The following is a 19,831-nucleotide window of genomic DNA, read 5'->3' as shown; positions in this document are numbered from 1 at the left end:
GGGGCGCGCGGGCGGGGGCGGGGCGTCCCTGCCGCCACCCCGCGGCCCGGGGGTCCGGGCCCGTCCGTCCCGCACGGGTGGGGGCGCGGGGCGCGGGGCGCGGGGCGCGGGGCGCGGGGCGCGGGGCGCGGGGCGCGGGGGGCGGCGCGGCGCCTTTAAGCCCGCGTCAGGCCGAGCGAGCGCAGGGGCCGGGCTCGGGGCGGGGCCTCGGCGGGGCGGCCGCGCGGCTTCACCTGCAGCTCGGAGCGCGCGGAGACAGGCGCGGGCGGCGGCGAGGCCCGCGGACGCACCGGCCCGAGGAGCGCGCCGCCGGCCCCTTGGCCTGGCTCCCGGAGCCGGGCGGCGACCTCGGGGCGCGGGGGGCTGCAGGCGCGGGGCCCGGCCGGGCGGCGGCGGCCTCGGGGCGGCGCGATCCGGCGGCGGCGGCGGCGGCGGCGGCGGCGGGCGCGGGAGCGGGAGCGGGCGCGGGATCCCGGCTGCGGGCTGCGGGCTGCGGGCTGCGGGCTCCGGCGGGCGCGGCGGGAAGATGACGGCGGGCTCCGGCGGGCTCCTCGTGCTGCTCTCGCTCTCGCTCTCGCTCTCCCTCTCCGGCGCGCTCCGGGTAAGTTGCCGCTCGGAAGCCCGGGGCCGGCGGGGCGCGCGCTCTCCCGGGGGGCTCCGGAGGGACCCGGGGCCGCCCGGCGGGGGCGGGGGCGGGGGCGGGGGCGGCGCGGGGCGGGGGCCGGGACCGCCGAGCATCCCCGGCCGCGGCTCGCAGCCCGGCTGCCCGCTGGTGGAGCCGATGCGCCCTCCGCCGCCGGGAGCCGCGAGCCTCCGGAGTTGGCGAGCCCAGCGCGGGCCGGGGCTGCGGGCGGGGGCCCGGCCTGGGTGCCCCGGGGTGGCCGCCGAGCCCCCTGCGCGGCCGGAGCGGGGCTGGACCGCGGCGAGGGGCGGCGGGCGAGGGGCGCCCCCCCCCCCCGGCGGTGAGCCCGGCCCCAGGCGGGGGCGGGCGGGGGCGGGCGGGGGCGCCCGGGAGGCGGCGGGGCCGCGGGACTTGCGGGAACCCCCTGTCGTGGCCGCTCGGCCTCGCTGCTCCTCCGGGCAGCGCCGCTGGACCCGCGGAGGGAACCGAGCGCGGCGCCGGGGCCGGCTGCAGGCTGCGGGGCGCTCCGGCGGCGCTGGCCGCTCCCCCGGGGGCCGAAACTTTGCGGGGCGAGTCCGGCTCCGGGGCCGCGGGCGCGTGTCCTGCCCGGATCCCGAGCAGCGGCGCCGCGGCGGGGACCGTCCGGGAACGCGCCCTGCCCCGGGCCCCCCCGCGCCCTGCCCCGCGCCCTGCCCGGACACCCCCCCCCCCCCGGGATCCCCCCCCCGGGATCCCCCCCCCCCCCCCCCCGGCGTCGGAGAGCGGAGTCCGGGCTGCGTCCCCGCCCCGCGCGCGCCGCCGGGGAGCCCTCCCGGGATGCGCGGCCGCCGGGCTCGGCGTCTCTCCCCGCGGGCCTGCGGCGGGCGGTCCCCTGGACCGTTGCCCACCCCGAGGCCGAGCCGGGCGGCACCCCAGGGCGCCCCAGGACAGGCGCACACCCACCCACCCCCTCCGGTCGCCCGCGGGGCTGCAGGCCGGGCTCCGGGGCGGACCAGCTCAGCCCAGGGGCGGTGGGAGGACGGGAGGCTGGAGCCCCATCTTCAGGAAGCCTGTGTCCTTGCCAGGCGCTGAGCCGCTGCCGCCCCTGGGAGCACCTCCCTCCTTGCCCTGGCCCCTCCTCCCTCCCTGGGGACCCACAGAGAGGCCGGAAGCCCGCCCGCCCTGTGCACCCTGTGCACCCTGTGCACCCAGAGCCCAGCTTGGGGCCCCCAGGGTGCCCTGGCTGCACCTCCCTGGCGGCCTGGCGGCGCTCCTCACTCCTCAGGTGTGGCCCCACCAGAGAGGCCGTCCCCACCCGCCGCCAGGACCCGGGGCCAGTGCAGCGGTGCCCTCTTATCCCCCGGGCTTCCATCTCCCCAGAGCCTCCACCGAGGCTGGGTCAGAAGGTCAAGTGTGCCCTGGTGCTGCGTCACCTGCCCTTGTCGCTCCTGTCACTTCATCCCATCACCCGGGCATCTCCTCACGTCCCCTTGTCACAGGAGGGTGAGCGCAGGACAGGAGGTGTTTGCAGAGCGAGAGGCCACGTTCACACAAGTTGTACGGCCGCGCGTTGTGACAGCTGTCCTGGGTCACAGGGAGTTCCTGACGCTCCCTGGCTGGGCCCGGTCCATCGGTTACACTTGACTGCGGGTGTGTGTGTGTGTGTGTGTGTGTGTGTGTGTGTGTGAGGGAGGGAGAGCACCCAGGGCGTGCAGGGTGTGGCACTGCCCCCGGCTTCGGGCATTCATGGGGCCTGGGGTGCTGCTGAACCAGGTGAGGCCATGAGAGCTCGGGAGCAGCAGAGCAGCGGGTTTGGGTGGCGGCTGTGGCTCCGGTGTTTGTGTCATAGCCGGAGGCAAGACCCGGCCTGCAGCAGCCCCTAGTAAACATGGGTTTTGGATTAAATTGTGTCAACTTCACATTTGTTCCAACCTCTTTTCTTTCTGTTCTCAGGCCCGTAATGGGGATCTTACAGCCAGAGAGACCTGCAAGGCCGGATTCTCCGAAGAAGACTACACGGCATTAATCTCGGAGAATATTCTGGAAGGAGAGAGGCTACTCAAAGGTAGGGGGCCGCGGCGGGTGGGGAGACATGGCACACCGTACTCTGGACAGGGGAGACGTTTCCAGGAACAGGCGAGGCGGGGCTCTTTGCAAAATGATGGCCGTGAGGTCAATGAGATGCGGATCTGTGGACCTCGAAGGCATGTTTGCATCGCAGGTGAATGATTCAGAACGCCTGTCATTTTTGAGTGAGGTGAATCATTTCCTGGGCAACAAATTGGAATTCGGATGTAACGTCACCCAAATAATGTGCAGGGAGAGACTTTCTTGCTAAGTATTTTTATGTATGAAATTCTGGATTCTTAAATTATCCCTGCTTTGAAATGCATGATAAAGCAGACGATGTTGTTGGAAATGCGGTAAATAAGCCCACAGACGTTCTGTTCACAAATGTGGCATTCATTTTCATTACTGCCCCACTGACAACACGAAAACACACATGCAGGAGGGAACTACCAATTAGCTTTATCGTAATTGTAGGATTATATCCACATTTGTGATGGGAACGTCAGAGGCAGCCTCAAAAGTCAAGTGACAGTAGATCATTCTGCATGTTGATCTGTTTCCCTTCCGAGACAAACTAATTAAACTTTCCATTTGCTTGGGAGGGGAAATAAATCAGCTCTTCCTTCTGAGGATTCCAAACCCTACCACGAGCACGGTGGCTGTGCGCCTTCCCAGAAGTAGCAGCTTTTAGCTGATCTCGGAGTGATGGAGGGAACAAAGTTTGGAGAAAGCTTCAGAGCTAAATTTCAGCACTTGCGACTAAATAGTGCTCGTACCGCTGACTTTCTCCCCAGTTTTGTGTTTTAGGGAATCTAGGATTTTCCCCTAAGAGCTGACAGCAGCGTCTTTGGCGGGGTGTGTGTGTGTGTGTGTGTGTGTGTGTGTGTGTGTGACACACACACATATCATGATGTGATTTTCAGATCCTCTTCCTTGGGGATGGAGCTTGTTGACTTCTCTTGTTTGTTCTTGGTCCTATAAATCAGGATTTTTGACTTGGTATTTAGTCCAGCTTTTCTTATTTGTTTTCTGCATTGACTGCTTAAGGGTATGACACTAGTGAATCTTTCATTGATTACCAAAAAAGTTAAAAATAAAAAAAAAAAACCCAGCAGTTGACCAGAAGCAGGAGGGGTGTGCTGCATGAGTCGTCACATATGGCGAGAGTTTTCAGGAGATGCTCAGTGAATTGCACCGTGCATGTCATTTTAGAGGATCTCTCAGGATGTATTAGCCTGCCTCGCATACTTGTGTGCTCAGGGAAGGCCTAGAAGATCCTTCTATACTCAGTGTGTTGTACTGTTGCACAGAGCAGGGGACGCAGTGCGGCACCCCTGCTTGCTCGTCTGGAAGCTGGCATCCTGCGCCTCTCTGGGTATGAGCTACACTTGTGAAGACCTTGGATTATCAATTTTACTCAGAAATGTAAGAAAAAGTGTCTCTATTCCAGGAATGACAAGTGCTACCGACTGTGGAAGAGAATAGCAGGTTCTCGTACCTTTTATGATGAGATGTGGGATTTCTAACGGACGTCTGGTCTCCCACCTGGCGGGGGTGTGGGTGCAGGCGGCACTGGCCACTCTGCTCTTGGCCAGGGTTGCGGGGAGGTCTCGATCGCTGGCTGAACGTTGGCCTGCCCCATGAGCCCAGACGGCATTCACCCAGTGTGGGGTGAAAAAGGTGAACTCAGACTTGGGGTTGCATGACCCATTTCTGGGCACATCTGAGATGATGCCCAGCCCAGGTTGAGGGGAGCATCGCAGGAGTCTCCCAAGCATTGGGACCCTGCTCGTCCCCTCCTCTGGGGCGGGCTAGAGCCGCATTGCTTCTCCTGCACCTGCGTGCCCACCCACCTCCCCGCACACACAGAGCTTTTGGAGACAAAGATGTTTTACAACTTAGAAGTAATTTTACACATATGAAAGCAAAAGCCAACGCTGACACACGCTGAAACCAGGGCAGGTAAAAAAAAAAAAAATCCCCCTTCTTGTGTGCAAACTCTGCGAACCACAAGACCACGGTGAAGATGTGCGCGTCCACAACAAAAGCCGCGATATTTCTGTTATTCTGGTAGGAATCAACTTAAATAGATAATGACTATTTATAATTGACTTTTTCCAACAGAGAGAGCTTAACCTTAATTTGACAAGTGCGGCTCCACAGAGTCGCCGTTTTATTATAAGTACCCCGAAAGCCATTAACGACTGCTTGGTGGCTCCTTCGCCCGAGTCCGCTTACCAGCCGCCCCAAACATCCAGATTCCAGAAGGAGTGATTTGTTACCCAGTAATTAACTTATTTATGATAAATGGATGGAAGAAATGTCGTGGCATTTTGTTTTATGTCTGAACGAAAAGCATTTGCATTCTAAAAAATTTCATGCTAATTAGGCTTAAAATAGTTCTCCCCAACAGGGTGGCACATGCGAACCTTCCCCGCAGCGCCGCGGGGCGCCCGGCCGGCCGAGCCGTAGCGTTCCCAGATCCCCTCCGCGCCGTGCAGTGCCTCCCGTGTGTGCTCTTCCTGGCCGGCAGGTGAATGTGCTCACGTCCTCTTCGACTTGTTTTCAGGATAATTCGCTTACGGCCATGATCTCTGGTGCGTGGTAATATCCAAAGGAGGATGGCTAAGCCGTTTTCCTTAGGCCAAGATGGAACGTTCTGTGAGCCATAGTTTAGCGTGGGGCAGTTGCTGAGCTGGTGTCTTTTTCTCAGCTTTGTTAATAATTAACGGTCAGCCCGGCAGCTGATGCAGTGACCTGCATTGCTCTCTTGTGGCGGGCAGAGTTCTGGAAAACCCAGACCAGCTTCGCCGCAAACCCTCCCCCTGCCAAGGATGGGAGAGCGGAAGGCTGTGCAGTGGGCGCCCAGGCCGCGTGGGTCCCAGCTCCCCCCGGGGGCCCGGAGAGGAGGCCGCATGTGAGTAGAAATGTCTGCTGGGGGCAGGACAGAGTGGGGTCTGGGCGTCACCTGAGGGAGGTGACCTCAACTGATAAGAGAGGAGCGTTGTCTCTGATGATGACGGCTTCAGAAGAGCTCCCATGCTGCGTTCGCTGCGGGCCCTCGGGTGCACCCCCAGCCACGCTGCTCCCTCCTCGGGGAACTTTTGTTCTCTGGGCAATCTCCCCTCTTACCTTAAACCCTAAGCTCATGAGGGCAGCAGCTCCTGCACGTTGCTCTACTATTTTAGATCATTTCAGGATGCGCTCAGCTGACAGGATAAAACCCGATCACCAGGATCTTAAATGAAGGGGGGTCAGTTTTTCTCACCTGACACTGAAGCGGCGAGATGGTGGTGGTGGCGGGGGCGTGGCTGAGACAGCTCCTGAGCGCCAGCATCACTTGCCTGGTCTTTATTCTATCCTCTGTCTCTAACTGGTCAGCCCCGTGAATTGCCTCATCGTTGTAAACCGGCTGCCGCGGCTCCCGCCCTTGCATTTGAGTTTGGAGCAGCATAAAGGAAGCGCCGTCTGCAACCCTTCCCTGTATGGGGAAAGCCAGCACTTCCTCAGGATGCTGGCAGTTCTCCTGGGCTAGAACTAGGTCACAGGCGCTCCCTGCCGCCGAGAGGGACGGGGAGGCTGAGAGGCGGGAGCTGCGTTGTGGTATTTGGGTTAGAGCTATTATGATCCGCCACCTGGTCGATGCATCTCCTGGGAGCCAGTAGGATTCCGGTCTGGGAAGGAGGGAGGGAGGCATGGGTGCAGAGGGGGACCCGCCAGGCATCTGGCCCCTCAGGCTGCTGCTCCCAGCTCCCGCCTGGAATGCATGGGGGGGGGGGGCGTGAGTGCCTCATTTGCATACAAGGCTCCACCCCCTGGGGAGGCAGGTGAGAGTCGGGGTAAGAATGGCCCGCGGTATAGTGGACACAGCCCTCTGCGCTCGCAGTGTGGCCTGACCCTGCGCTGCATGGACGGGTCACTGTTGCCGGGGCCGAAGGCGCATCCCCGGCTGCAGGGCACGAGGCTAAACCAGGCCTGCCACCCACCCGGCGCCCGTCACTGCATCTAACTTGCTAACTCGCGGTGTGGTCGCTGCACAGTGACAATCCCACGTGAAGCCCCAAGTGTGCCCGACAGCACTGCATGGGCTGCAGGAGCCGCTGGGAATGCTCAGGTAGGCAACACGCTGATGATCAGTGTGGACGAGGCAGGCGCGGTCGGCGGCCCCTCCCAGGTCATCCTCCGTCCTCCCCCTCTTCCTCACCGTCAGGTCTTCTGGGCTGGCCCATCTGGCATAGGCAGGGTCCCGTTTCAGACACTCACACATCATGTCTGGGGCAACATGGCCCCGTTGTGGTTAGTGGGATCTAATCAGGTTATTTTGTTAGATGAGGCTCCTGGGAAAGATGTCTTTTTTTTTCTTTCTTCCTGGTAGAGAGGAATCTCTTCTGCTGGTCATGCCTTGTGCCCTTTCCCCTTACCGCTTCCTCCTGCCTGGAAGACAGACGTGATGTCTGAGGCAGAGCAGCCGTCTTGTGACGATGAGAATGGTGCAGCAGGAACTGGATCCTGCTTGAGTGACATCCAGATAACCTCTGTGCTCTTTGTCCCCCTAAGCGATGAGAAAAACAAAGCTAAAACACCACAGTTGAGTTTCTTGTCTACAGGCCATTGTGACCCCTGACTTGGGAAGCAAGCTCTGTGCACGTCAGCAAGATGTGCATGTCCTTCCCTCTGGAAGCTCGGAGCGCATTCCATCCTCTCACGGGAGCCTGGGTTTTCTCCCCATCCTTTGTTCCGTGGGCCTTGGCCTTTCTCTTGCTTTAGTAGCCTCTGCTCCTCGTGGACTAGAGTCCACGTCCAGCACCCGGGATGGCAGAGTGCGCACTGTGGGCGCTCCGTATTTGCCGAGCGGAGGAGATAAACAGTCACCGCATCCGAGTCCGGGCCAGAGTGTGGATGAATCATTAACTGTATGAATCCGGGCTGCGTGTCCGCCCCGCCCGTCGTGGAGGGTGCATGCAGGGTCTGCTGGCTCCCTCAGCCGTCCTCCTCCAGGAAGCCAGGAGAGCAGGCCCGGTTGGGACTTTGTCCGCAGGACTGACTGGCCCGGGAAGCTGTGGTCTGTCTGCACAAGAGGTGGAGGGAGGGGCAGCCGTGCAGGACGGCGTGTTCCCTGCTCTGGAAGCTGGGGGAAGGCTCCCCTTGGGGCGCCACGACCTCCACGGCCTCTCCCAGCAGCTGCCTCTGGGGTCCCCCAGGAGGAGCACCCAGAGCCCGCCATGCAGGCCTCGCTGCAGGCCATGATGCCCCTCTGGCTGTCTTTGGGGCCACCCTTCACTTTTCAGCCTTGCCCCATGCTCATTTTGCCTGGTGGCTGAGGTAGGAGGTTTAGAAGGGAGGTTTCTAGCCAGGATCGGCGGCGTCGGGCAGAAGCAGGGTCCGCCTGGGAAGGCGCCACTGCCCGTGTTGTCCCCAGAGCCCCAGCTCAGGCAGAGACAGGGTCCCGGTGGCCAGAAGGAGGCAGACGGCTACAGCCCTGTGGCCCACATGGCCCGAGGGCGTGCTGGTGGCCACGGGGCCCCTCTGGCTGGGTGTCGGGCCCCGCCCCCTGCACCTTCCTGCTTCTGCCCCGTGTGTCACCTGTCACCACCCCAAAATCCTCACTGCAGAGAGCTCACACGCCAGTCAGACAGGAGCACGACAGACTCATCGGTGCCCTGGCTTAAAGATGAAGATTTTTGCATTTCAGAGCCGCGCATTTTCACGGCGCCTCAGGATGCAGAAACGCGAGGCCTCCTGTGATTGTCGCGGCCGCGCTGCCTGGCCGCCCTCTGCGGACACCGCCTGTGTGGTCTCACGAGGCTTCGCCGGCGAGGTAGGACCGGTCCGGATTCACGGCTCAGAGGCTGATGTCGGACGGGGAAGTGGAGCGATTGGCCGGAATGCGTCGACTCGCTCTACCTTCCCTGTTCGTCCAGACTCGGGCTTGCAGCTCATTTACGTCTCCCACGTGCTGCGAGCGAAGATGGTTTCCGAGCACCGAGATCACGTGCACACAGGATACCCCAGATGCTCAGGGCACCGTCATAAGATTAGCAATTATCAAGCATTTGGACGTGCTAATTGTCTCTCGTCTTGGACGTTTGCAACCAGCAGAGGCCCGGCGTGTCAAGAGGCGCCTGATGGCCGGCAGTGATGCGTGAGGGCTCATCTGAAGTGGGTCCAAACTCTGTGGACACCTTGGGTTTGCAAAACCGGCCCTGGGATCACAAGAGCCAGCATTCTGTGATGCCAACAGGAGTTTGCAATTCTGGGCATGAAGCGGACGGTCCAGAGTGCGTTCCTGGCTCCCAGGCTCCACCAGCGCGGGGGAAGGCCTGTGCTCCGGGAGCCGGCACGCCTGTGATGCAAGCACGCGGGGCTGTGAGAAGGCCCGGGATCGGGGGCCCCGAGGGGAGCCGGCGACTCTGCCTGAGGGAGGCTCCTGGCACCCTCTCGCGGCGCCGTGTGCGTGTCCCTTGTCTGCCCCGGGTCTGGGGGCCTGGGTGTCTCCAGGGGCCCCCGATAGGTTTGCAGGCTTGCTCCCTCGCATCCTCGCTCCCTCCCTCTCTCTGCATCTTTGAAGCACACGTAAGTCGATGCCAGAACTAATCACCAACTGAGAACAAGTAAACGTGCGAGCGTTCCTCTTCCCAAAGAATGGACTGATTATCCTGAATCCCACCGTGAAAAAAATACCATAATGTGCTGCATTCCTGCGCGTCGAGGGGGTGGAGTTCTCTCCTGTGTGTTCTTGCAGAACCTCGTGCACGCTGCTCCTTGCTTTTCGTCCTGGGGAGGGATTGAGGCGTGTTGTAAGCTGGTCCGGTCAATCGTTCGCTTTTGTCAGAAAGCTCAGAATTTGGGTGGCTCTCGGCTGCCGTCTCCTGCTGTTTCAGGCTGGCTCCCTGACTCCTACGCGGAAGCAAAAGAACGAAACAAAGCAAATCAACTTAATTATCTGTGACCAGTGTGTCCTTTCTTCCAAAGCCTGCCCCCCTTCCAGCATCCACCAGGGCACATACTGTGTTTTGGGACCTTCTGGGTGCTCATACGCCTGCTCCCTCCAGGCCTCCCAGGCACCTGAGGGCTCAGGGCGCTCGTGGGTGGGACTGCAGCCTCGCTGGCTCTGCACAGAGCTCTCTGACTTTCCATGGCCTGCACGCCTTCTGCAGGGAGGAGCTCGCTTGGACCATGGACTGGGTTAGTGTTTCCCTGTTGTCCAGTGGCCTGCATGGTTAGGGGCTTAGAAGACCCAAATTCATGTCCTCCTCACTGCTCTGCACACCGACATCCAGTGTGGGCTGGCCCTGCAGGCTGAGTCGTCCTGGAGGCCCCAGGGCAGAGTCCACGTCCTTGCCAGCTCAGCATCACGCGGCGCCCTGTTTCCCCTGGCTTGCAGCCCCGGGCTCGTCCTCACCGCCACTCCAGTGCTCCTGCCCACGCCTCCCCGGTGCTCACACGGCCACCGCCAACTGGCCACCTTCCCTTTCCAGTTACGAGGACCCCTGAGATGGCACTGGGCCCACCTGGCTAATCCAGCCGGCTGTAACCTCGGGCTCCTTGCCTTGGTCACTTCTGCAGAGGCCTCTGTGCCTGCCAGGTGATGCTCACAGGCATCCCTGGGGTGTGGGGTAGGGGCTCCCTCAAGCCTGTGCTGTCGGCCCCCATGTCCTGAGGACAGGTGGTGTCTTGGGCCCCTTGCCATGTTCTTCATTCAGTTCCTAGGGGTCCTCAGCAGGTCACACAGACACGCCCCTTCCCTGTGGGAGGAACAGGGGTCCGGAGCCACTGAGAACCCCGTGGAGTCAGGGTCCGGAAGCGCCAGCACTCAGGCACCGAGCAGCTCGTCCAGGCCCCGCCTCGTTCCCGGAGCCCCCGCCCGCCATGGCCTGTGCCTATAGTAGTAGTGGGGGGGGGGGGACTCTGGCCGGCAGCTCCTTCGTGGGTCCTGAGATGCGATTTGCCGCTTGAGAGTCTGAGGCTCAACGGAGGCCGTAAAGCCCACGGCCGCTTCCGATCCGGCTGCTTCGAATGTAGCCTTGTTTGGCTTCACTGTTTTCCTGCTGACAGCGTGTGGGGATTTAGGAGGGATTAAGGTAAGCCTCAGTGACAGATAAATATCCACAGGCACGAGAGTGCCACCCCTGCCTCGTCTGCCGGAGGATGGTCCTCGTGGAATGACGGGCGCTTCCCTGCCCAGCAAGAGGCCCCTGGAGAAGCCACCCTGCGGGGGGAGGGAGGCGTCCTTGGCCCGGGTGCATCTTCCATTTGGAACACAGTTGAATAAAGTTCCAGCCCAGGGTGGGGGCCACAGACCCATGTCTGTCCTGGAAGGAGCGCTCTTCTCTCTCTCTCTCCTCTCTCTCCTCTCTTTGAACAGGACGGAGGAGGGCGGCTCACCTCCTGGGTCCTCCCTCAGGACTGTGCGCCTCTGCTTGTCCACGCGACTTGGAAAACTGTTGGATTATTGTCTTGCGTTGGGTTTTGCTGCCCGAATGGAAGTTTGAACATTGTTGGCGTTGATCTGCCTGGAAAGCTGCGGGGGAGTGAGGCCTCGGTGTACGTGTTTGCTAAGCACGCGGTCCCCCGGCTTCCGCTTCCAGCAGGGCTGAGGGAGAAGTGCAGGCTCAGAGCCAGGGGATTCGGGGGCTGGGGGGGCCCGACTGGCCTGCCCTCCTTCCTGCGGGCCTCTGATTCCTTATCTGAAGAGCAGAGGCATAGCACATCCAAGGGGGGTGGAGGGACTGCCTGCCTGGGGGACACTTGGGAACCCCGGCAGGCCCCCGGTCCCCTCCCAGATCTACTGTCCTGGGTCGAATGGTGAGCCCCAAAAGTTACATCTACCTGGACCCTGTGACTGTGATGTGGTGTGGAAAAGGGGTCTTGCAGGCATAATTCAGTGAAGACATGGAGGTGAGATGATCCTGGATTAACCGGGCGGGCTCTGAGTCTAGTGACAGGTGTCCTTAAAAGAAACAGAAGAGCAGAGACAGACGCAGGGGAGAAGCCATGGGAAGGGGGACAGAGGGAGAGATGGAGCCATGAGGCCAGGGTGGAACCAAACAGGCAGGAAGGCCCAGCCCTGGAGCCCCCACGGGCAGCACAGCCCTTCCCACACCTCGACTTCAGACTCTGCCTCCTAGAACTTCAAGAGAATACATTCTTGTCATTTTAAGCCACCAAGTTCGTGGTTGTCTGTTACAGGTGCCCCGGGACACCCAGACCCAGTGCATCAGATATCCTGGGGCTGTGGCCGGGGACGCTGCCTGATGGACCCGCGTCCCGGGGAGGCTGGTGCTCGTAAAGCTGAGGACCCTGGGTCTGGAGGACTTTTAGCTTCAGAGTCCTGGGGTCAGCATCCGTCCTGAGGAACCGTGTTATTCCTGATGGTGACGGCATTTGCCAGGCGGTAGCCAGTGGCGGAAGGTGCGCCTCGGGGGGGTGGGGAGGATGGGTTGCGGGGGTGCTGTGAGTGTCCACCTCCCCGGAGCAGCGGGCCAGGCCCTTTGCTGCGGAAACACGGTGTTCTGATGTGTAAAGCGTGACACGGAACGATGTCATCGGAACTAAAGCGTGCGTGGAGCGTTTGCTCTCCTCCCATTATCTTCCCTCGTCAATGCCATCTTAACAAGGATTATAGCTCGGATGATATCGCGTAGACACGTTGTAAATATTGTGTTAATCCGGAGGTCTGCATTTGGGCCTGGCTCGTGGAACCGCTGCCTCCAGAGGAGGAGAGGCTCGCTCCCCCTGCTGCCCAGATGTGGAGGCACGCGGGAAGGCGCGGGGCGCACAGGCAGGGAGGCATTTATAGAACGTGCCTCTTCTCTCCCCAAAACTGCTTTGCCGTGCAAATGCAAAAAAGGCATTATTTCTGGCTCCAAGTGTCAAGTTTCTTGTGTTTTGAGCAGCCGCGTTTTTGCTGCCTGGCTGCTCAGCTCCTCCGAAAGCAGAGGTTAGCGTGCTTGCTGCGGGGAGCAGCTGCTCAGCTGTTTCCAGGGACCCGTCCCTGTCACTGCCACTTCTCGACCGTTGGGGGCGGCCTCATGTGTCCCTGGGGACAGCCACGGCCCTGTCCGTGGGTGCGCAGTTGCCGGGGAGCCCTGGGCACCCCGTGGGAATCTGCTGCCCCGGGTCCCGCAGCCCGGCCGTCCTGACTTCCTGGGCGGGATGGGCAGCCCTGGGCCGGCGCTGGGGTGGGAATGCCTGTCCCTGCCAGAGGCCTGTTGCCACTGGACTCAGGATGCCTCGGTCCCCAGGCACCGCTCCAGCTGGGCCGCCTGCCCACTCCCCACGAGTGCCTGTGACAGCCGGGCCAGGTGGGGAGGACCCCCTCGCGGGTGCTGCCAGGTGAGCTCTCCCTTGCTTCGTCCCAATACTCAGGCTGGTTTGCACTCCGTGGGGATTTCAAGGAGAAAGACACCCCTCTTTCCTTCCTTTCTTTTTTTTCTTCGATGATACAGTGACAGAGGGCCTTGGCAGGCTCGTCAGAGGGGCACCTCTGGGTGTTTGATTAATGAGCGCCGTGGGGAGGACGAGCTGCATGTGCAGCCACCTTTGGCGAGCACCAGAACCCCACAGGAAGCCCCGTGCCGGTCCTGGCACCCGGCCCTAATCCAGAAGCTGGTAGGACAGTCATTCTAGTCTGTTGATTGAGATTCTTCTGTGCTGGGCACTGTGCTGGGTGCCTCACTGGTGCCAACTGGACTCATCTGCACAAGCACCCTGTGGGGTAGGTGCATCATTAATCCCCCTTGCCAAGCGGGGGATGCTGATGTGCAATGCTCTGGGGCCCCTTGTTCACGCTCCTGCGCCAGTGCGGTAGAGCCTGGGGGTAAGGGGCAGCCTGTCATCTGAGGCCATCCCCCTTGCCCTGTCCACCAAAGCCTCAGATTTTCCTGATAGACGCTGGGAACCCTGAGGGCCAGGTCCAATCAGCTTCCAGGGGTCCAGACCCAATGCCCTGTCATCGCAGCAGGCGCATGTTGTGACCTGCATGACCTTCTGTAGCACCCTCCATAGGAGGTGATGAGCATTCCTATTGCAGGGGCGGGCCTGGAGGCCCGGCAGGATGATGCACGTGAAGCAGTACCTGGCCTGTTGAAGGCGTGGCCGCTGCTCGCTCGCCCTGGGTCACCGTTGATGCTGCCGCTCGTGAATGCAGCAGGCCCCACTCAGCCAAGTGGAGCCCGGGCCTGCAGCATCTCTTTCCTGGAGGCTTTGGGGATGTGAAGCCCACGCTGCATTCCTGATGCATGACCGGGACCCCCATGGCCGCGGGCACCTCTCTTTCCACGCAGCCCTGGTTGTCGGTGGATGACCTCAGATGGTCCTCTTGAGAGTCTGGCCCTGGGGCGCGGGGAGCAGGCCTTTGAGGTAGTCATTTTTCTGTTAGACGGTAGCTCAATTTAATAGGTTTTTATGGTTTTGTTTGGGAACTTTTCCCTTCTTGGCTTTTCCATTCTTATGTGTGGCCAGAGACCTTTTAGCAAAAGGAGTGTTTTTAAAATTGAGCAAATAAATTATGGAATGGCTTCTTTAAAGCTCTGTAGGCTCATGGAGAGGCACACACGAATGTAAGTTATTCACTATGGTTATTTATGAACAGGGCTCTGGTGTGGTTGGATTATGTCGCCGCGTATTCAACGCCGAGGAGGGAAGCTTCAGTGAGGTCGGAAGCTGGCTGCGCAAGGTGGCCGGGCTGCATGCTCTCCCCTGTGTAAAACGGGACGTTTGTTTCCTAAACGACTCTCTTTCCCACCTTCCCTCAATATGAAGAAGAAATTACACCACTCGTCTTACCGAGTCCTTAATACTTTATAATAAAAACAGGAAGGGTTTGAAGGTGATAAAATTGTGATGAAAAATCTGTAAAATTATAGAACCTATGTATTCCTGAGAACAGGGAGGCTTCGCGATGACTTTTTTTTCCCCCTTAAAGGAGCTGGACAGCTTCAGGATTGATCTGCAGAGAAATGTAAGATATACTTCCATGTGGGAAAAAAAAAATACTTACATGCTTGAAAGGTTAATGGCTGGTAAACGTCAATTTTCTACAATCCTGGCTAATAAAAATACCTTATAAGACATAAAATGTCATGCTGCCAAAATTACAGGGGCCTTTGAAATCCATTTGAAGTCTCGGATCCTTTCAAAGTGATTGGGGGTAAGGGGGGGTGTGTGGAGTGTGAGCTTCAAGTATTTTCCTTCATGGTTGAGTGATGGCACCTTTGCAGGAAGGTATAAGCATCTCCAAAGAGGTGGAGTCTTTTTCTCGGATATTTTTGGTGGAAACACTGAACAAGTGCTCTGGATTCCTAGTCCTAGAAACTGCAGGCGGCTCTTTCCTTAGTCCTGTCCACCTCGATAAACCTGCCCTGCATTTGTGGGTCTTTGAGAGGGCCCTGCTCTGGGGATTTGCATTTGAAACACTGTAAGCGTGATATTCCCTGAAAATCTCTGGTTTTTTAAACATGATGACAGCGACAGCCTTTTGTGGCAGCCCCTAAAATTAGAATGGGCTTGTCTGCACTCTGTGGGTAGGAATTCCAGGGCACAGTGATTCTGGAACTTTCTAGAGTCTCACAGGGATAACTTGGCGGGGGGCTGCTGGGGAATAGCCTCTCCACCTTCCCTGTCTTGAGTGTGCAGGGCAGATGTGTGAGTACCTAGTGAAAACCCTAAGGGCCTCGTGGCGGGTTACTGTCCCGGTGCCCTTAGGATCCATGTCTTCTGTTGTATTAAATCGAGCCCCTGGACCAGGGTGCCCCTTCTAATGAAGTGATGGAAGACAGCCCTCACGTCCAGCCTGGATGAATCAGCATGGCGGAGGGGCCAGCCGGCTCCCTTCCTGACTTCTTTGTGAGCAGGATTACATTCCCTTTGGGCTGGCGCAGGGCCGTGGACTTGGCTCCAGCATCTCATGAGGCTGCAGCAAAAAAGGCTCACGTGTCTGCGTTTAGATTCTGAAAAATCTCCCGTGCTCACCTGATGCTGCACCGGTGCTTCCCCCCTGTTCTCCTCACATGGTACGTGAGGCTGTGTGAACCTAAAATAGGGATCTGATTTCCCAGCAGGATGAGCCCAGAGGTCACACCTCCCACCAGGGATGTGAGGGCGTCCCCACTGATGGGACGGGTCTATCACGACATAAGAGAATCTTACTTTTGCCATTTCCCAGTCGAAACATTAAAATAGGGGGCAGCTGGGGTCTCACAGCAACGTGCCACAGTTTGAGTGGGGGCAGGCTGGGTCTCTGGGACCGGCCCCATGGGTTGGCCGGGGCTGACTGGGTGCGGGCAGAGGGAGAGCGAGAGTGCGAGGACGCGGGAGCAGGACGCCAGGCTCCTACTCGCTTGCCTCCCTTCCCTTGGAATTCGGCCGTGAGTGGTGTTTCCTCCCCTTACAGAAGGGGCACCGAGAAGACAGTTCTTTCTAAGCCAGACCTCCGTCCTCCGGGAGCCCTGGCGCGGGTGCTGGGGACTGCTGGAGATGTGCCCCATTGTTGGGCTCTAAAAGGAGGATTCTGGAAGGATACAATTCTGTGACGTGCACATAAAAGTCCCCCAGTGGCTTCCTAAGGTCGCCGCCGCAAGAAGGCACTAATTAATCACTTCCTGCAACCGCAGTGGGGCAGGGGCTGCTCCCGAGACCGGGAGGCTGCCGTCTGTGCTCTGTTTCTCGGTGCGGGCAGAAAAATCACATTGTTTCCTCACTTTGAAAGGTGGTTATTTCATCAGAAGCCATCCTCTCCCTGCAGTTATCTAGGAATTGTCTTATTGCATTTCTCCCTTATCACTTTCGAAATAATATTATTTCCTTCTTGTTTAAATGCCACTGGGGTTCAAACTTTTGTTGTTGGAAATGGCACCATGGATGATGGCCTTGTTTATTGCCAGAGTTCCCGGTCACTCTGGAGGAGGGCGGCTGTGACGGGAAGGCCGCATGCGGCTCCGGACGCTCGTCTGTGTCTTCCCGCAAGAGTCCCGAGTTCTGAGTGTCAAGCAGTAGCTGTGGAGGCAAACGCTTATCTATTTATTTCCGAACATATTGTGCCGTTAATCTCCACTCACCATCTCCCAGTGGAACTGCTCTTCATGAGACTGTAGCCTCTCTCCAGAAAGTTATTTGATTTTTGATGTACGGAAAGGATTAATGCAGTTGGATTTTGATAAGGCCGGCCGTCTAGTGTGGCACAGACACGCTCGTCCTGCGCGTATCACTGACAGTTGGTTCGTTACGCGGGAGCGCTGCAGAGCGGCGATACAGGGCGTGCAGAGATAATTGTAGTTTTGCTATTTAAAAAAAAATAAGTCTAGTGCTTTACAATGTTAAAATGATAACCCGTTTAGGGGAACTCACAGTGCCTGTCTTTTGGCACAGGAAAACCTCTTCTAGCAGCTTGACTTGGATCCTATTAATCTATTTTTATTTTCCTAAGCATAAATTAAAGCCTCCTTTTTACTTGAACTTTGAAGCTAGAATGTGGGGCCAGAGGTGCACGTCTGCAGTTTTGAACTGAGCATATTTCCAGGACTCTACACCAATGACGAGCATGTGCCTTTGCTTTTAAATGATCTCCACTGTTGAGGTGAGATGTACTTGGTTACACTCGACATTAAGTAGCTTGAACTGTGGGGGATGCTCCTGACCCAGGTGCTCATCTTGATGTTGCACGTGGGAATTGGGGGAGAGAGGGCTAAGTGGCTGCACTTGTACATTGGGTCAGTGTGATCCCATATTCCTGCCATCCCCCTCTCCCCAGAGGATGATGACAGGGCTGGTGTTCACACCCGCTCGCTCACACTGCTGTTTCCCACGTGGCCGCGTTTGATGTTTCTATGGGATGGACGTTTGTGGAGGCCCCGATGGTGGTTCAGGGATGCTGGGTGATGGAGACAGGGCCTGTTGTTCTGTTACGGTGGCTCTGAGAAGGCCACAGGGTCAGAGGCTGCTGGACAGAGAAAGGCATGGGGGCCCCAAGACGCCGCACATCATTGATACATCAAATTGTTCATTTTGCCGTCAGTGGTGATGTCTTGCTCCAGAAACGTGTGAATCTTTGGCTCCCCAGATACCAGAGCAGCTGCACTGCTCTTTGGCCCATGAGGTCATGGTCCCGGGGCTCCATTCCCTTTTTCCCCACGCCACGCCCACTCCTTCCAGGGGCCAGCCCTTCCTTCCTGCTCTGCTCCTTTTTTTTGGCTGCACCTGCCCCACCCCCCAGCTGCCCTTTGATCCATAGGAATCTTCTAGGGCCTCCTGCCTCAAATCCCATTTCTCTGTGGAGCTCCTTCTGCTGCCTTCTCCCATCGTCCTGCCTGCATTAAGTGAGATTAATTACTTCCACCTCCATTGTCTGAGCTTTATTAAAGTATGTGATGATGTGGGTGTTTATTATGTTGTTCCTCCTGTCTGCCCAAATTGTGGTCATACCGTGTGAGTGCGTGTGACTGTATGTGTGACTGTGTGTGTATCTATGTATGTGTGTGTGTGTGACTATGGGTGTATGTGTGACTGTGTGTGTGACTGTGTATCTCTGATTGTGTATGTGTGTGTGAGACTGTAGGTGTGTGTGTGTCACTTGTGAGTATGTGTGAGTTGTGTGAGTGTGTGTGTGACTGTATGGCTGTGTGACTGTGTCTTTGTGTGTGTGTGTGACGGTGAGGGTGTCTGTGTCAGCGTGTGGGACTGTGTGTGAGTGAGCATGTAGGAGCGACTATATGTGTGTGACTGTGTGTGTGAGTGCATGTGTGACTGTGAGGATGTCTGTGTGACTGTGTATGTGTGTAACTGAATGTATGCATGAGTGTGTGTGTGAGTGTGATTTTGTGAGTATGGCAGTGTGTGTGACTGTGAGGGTGTCTGACTGTGTGTATGTGTGTAACTGAGTGTATGTGTGAGTGTGGCTATGTGTGTGAGTGTGCGACTGTGAGTGCGTGTGTGGCGTTACAGCTTGAGTGCTGCAGGAGGATGTGTGCGAGGGAGCCGGAGGGTGAGGCCGATGGCCGGGGTCACCCGCGCAGCCTCCGTCCCAGGAAGGCATCTTTGCAGGAAAAGGAGATGAGCTCGCTCCCCGCTCTTGGAGGGTCAGAGGCTGGAACTGACAAGCAGGGAGACATGAAAGCGTGATAATTAGGGAAGGATGGGCACAAAGTGGAAAAGTCACAGTAGTTTTCATTTTGCACCTCTGCATTAGGGCTTACTCAGCTTATTTATTAAGCTGTTATCAAAGCAAAGGAAGACAAGTGGGTCTTACTGTAATGAAATTGTCTCTCCGTGGGCTGTGCTGGCTTCAGGTGTCCAGAGCGTAATTGGATGACATTGGTGATTATTGCATGAGCCTTAGGGCCGGCAGCCCCTCCGTTTGTACGCTGTCCACACCGCACAGCTCACAGCTGTCCTGGGGGAGGAGGGGCGGGGCTGATGCTCCGGGTTCCGAGCGGGACCTGCAGGGTGGGTGCCGGCCAAGCCTGATAGAGTCCTCACATTTCAGCCCCCAGCGCCAGTCTGCAACTCGGGGCCTGTGTTACAACCCAGCTGAAAAGCACATGAGCTGCCATTTGGTAAACTTTCCCTCTGGGGTATTTGGCCAGCCCAGGAATCGGCAAGCGGGCAGTTCCTTATCGGGTGTCAGGGAGCGAGGAGGCCTACCTATTAATTTCTGATTTATTTATTTAACTGTGACTTTTTCTCTGTCCCTGCCACCACCGCCCTTCACCACATAGCACCGTCTGCCGGTGTCACTTCCCTGCTGCAGATCCTTAGCTCTTCAGCATCCTGTTGCCCTCAGGGAATGGAGGCCTGGAGACACCCATGTGCCTGAATGTGCTCAAGTCAAGCTGGTTTGCTGATGCGTTTACTGATTATCCTCTCCTCTCCTGGCCTTGCCAAGCGGGGGCCTCCCTGGATGAGTTGGGGACATTTAGGTGCTGTGGACATGCTCACGCTAGATACTGAAATGTGTTCCTCATACACCAAGGATGTGCGTGTGGTCACTGCCTGCAGTTACTGCTGGGTCAGCGGGGCAGCACCTATCCTGGTGCTCAGCCCTCAGGGAGACGCCCAGTGCTTACTCCTTGTTCCCAGAGGATGAGTTCAGAATGTGCGAGAGCCAGGCAATTTGGAGGGGAGCAGGGGTGCCATGAAGTATGTTGTTTCCTTTGGAAGCACGGA

General features: G+C 58.3%; 1 protein-coding gene across 2 annotated transcripts in view; it reads left to right on the top strand.

Moving 5' to 3' along the window:
* The first annotated feature begins 479 nt into the window (after positions 1-479).
* CDH4 (cadherin 4) overlaps positions 480-19,831 on the top strand; it is a 500,836-nt gene continuing 481,484 nt past the window's right edge. The window contains exons 1-2 of one of the 2 annotated variants that reach the window (XM_055302565.1): positions 480-601; positions 2,555-2,666. In XM_055302565.1, coding sequence (XP_055158540.1) covers positions 527-601; positions 2,555-2,666 — 187 coding nt within the window. In that variant the 5' untranslated portion in view covers positions 480-526. Of the gene's footprint in view, positions 602-2,554; positions 2,667-5,301; positions 5,589-19,831 lie in introns of those variants that run through there. The other variant, XM_055302570.1, reaches the window with a different exon arrangement.

The sequence above is a fragment of the Nyctereutes procyonoides genome, unplaced genomic scaffold (assembly GCF_905146905.1).
Source record: "Nyctereutes procyonoides isolate TBG_1078 unplaced genomic scaffold, NYPRO_anot_genome, whole genome shotgun sequence".
In the NCBI taxonomy this organism is placed as follows: domain Eukaryota; kingdom Metazoa; phylum Chordata; class Mammalia; order Carnivora; family Canidae; genus Nyctereutes; species Nyctereutes procyonoides.
Note: the sequence above shows the minus strand (reverse complement) of the source record. Positions and strands in the feature narration are given on the sequence as shown.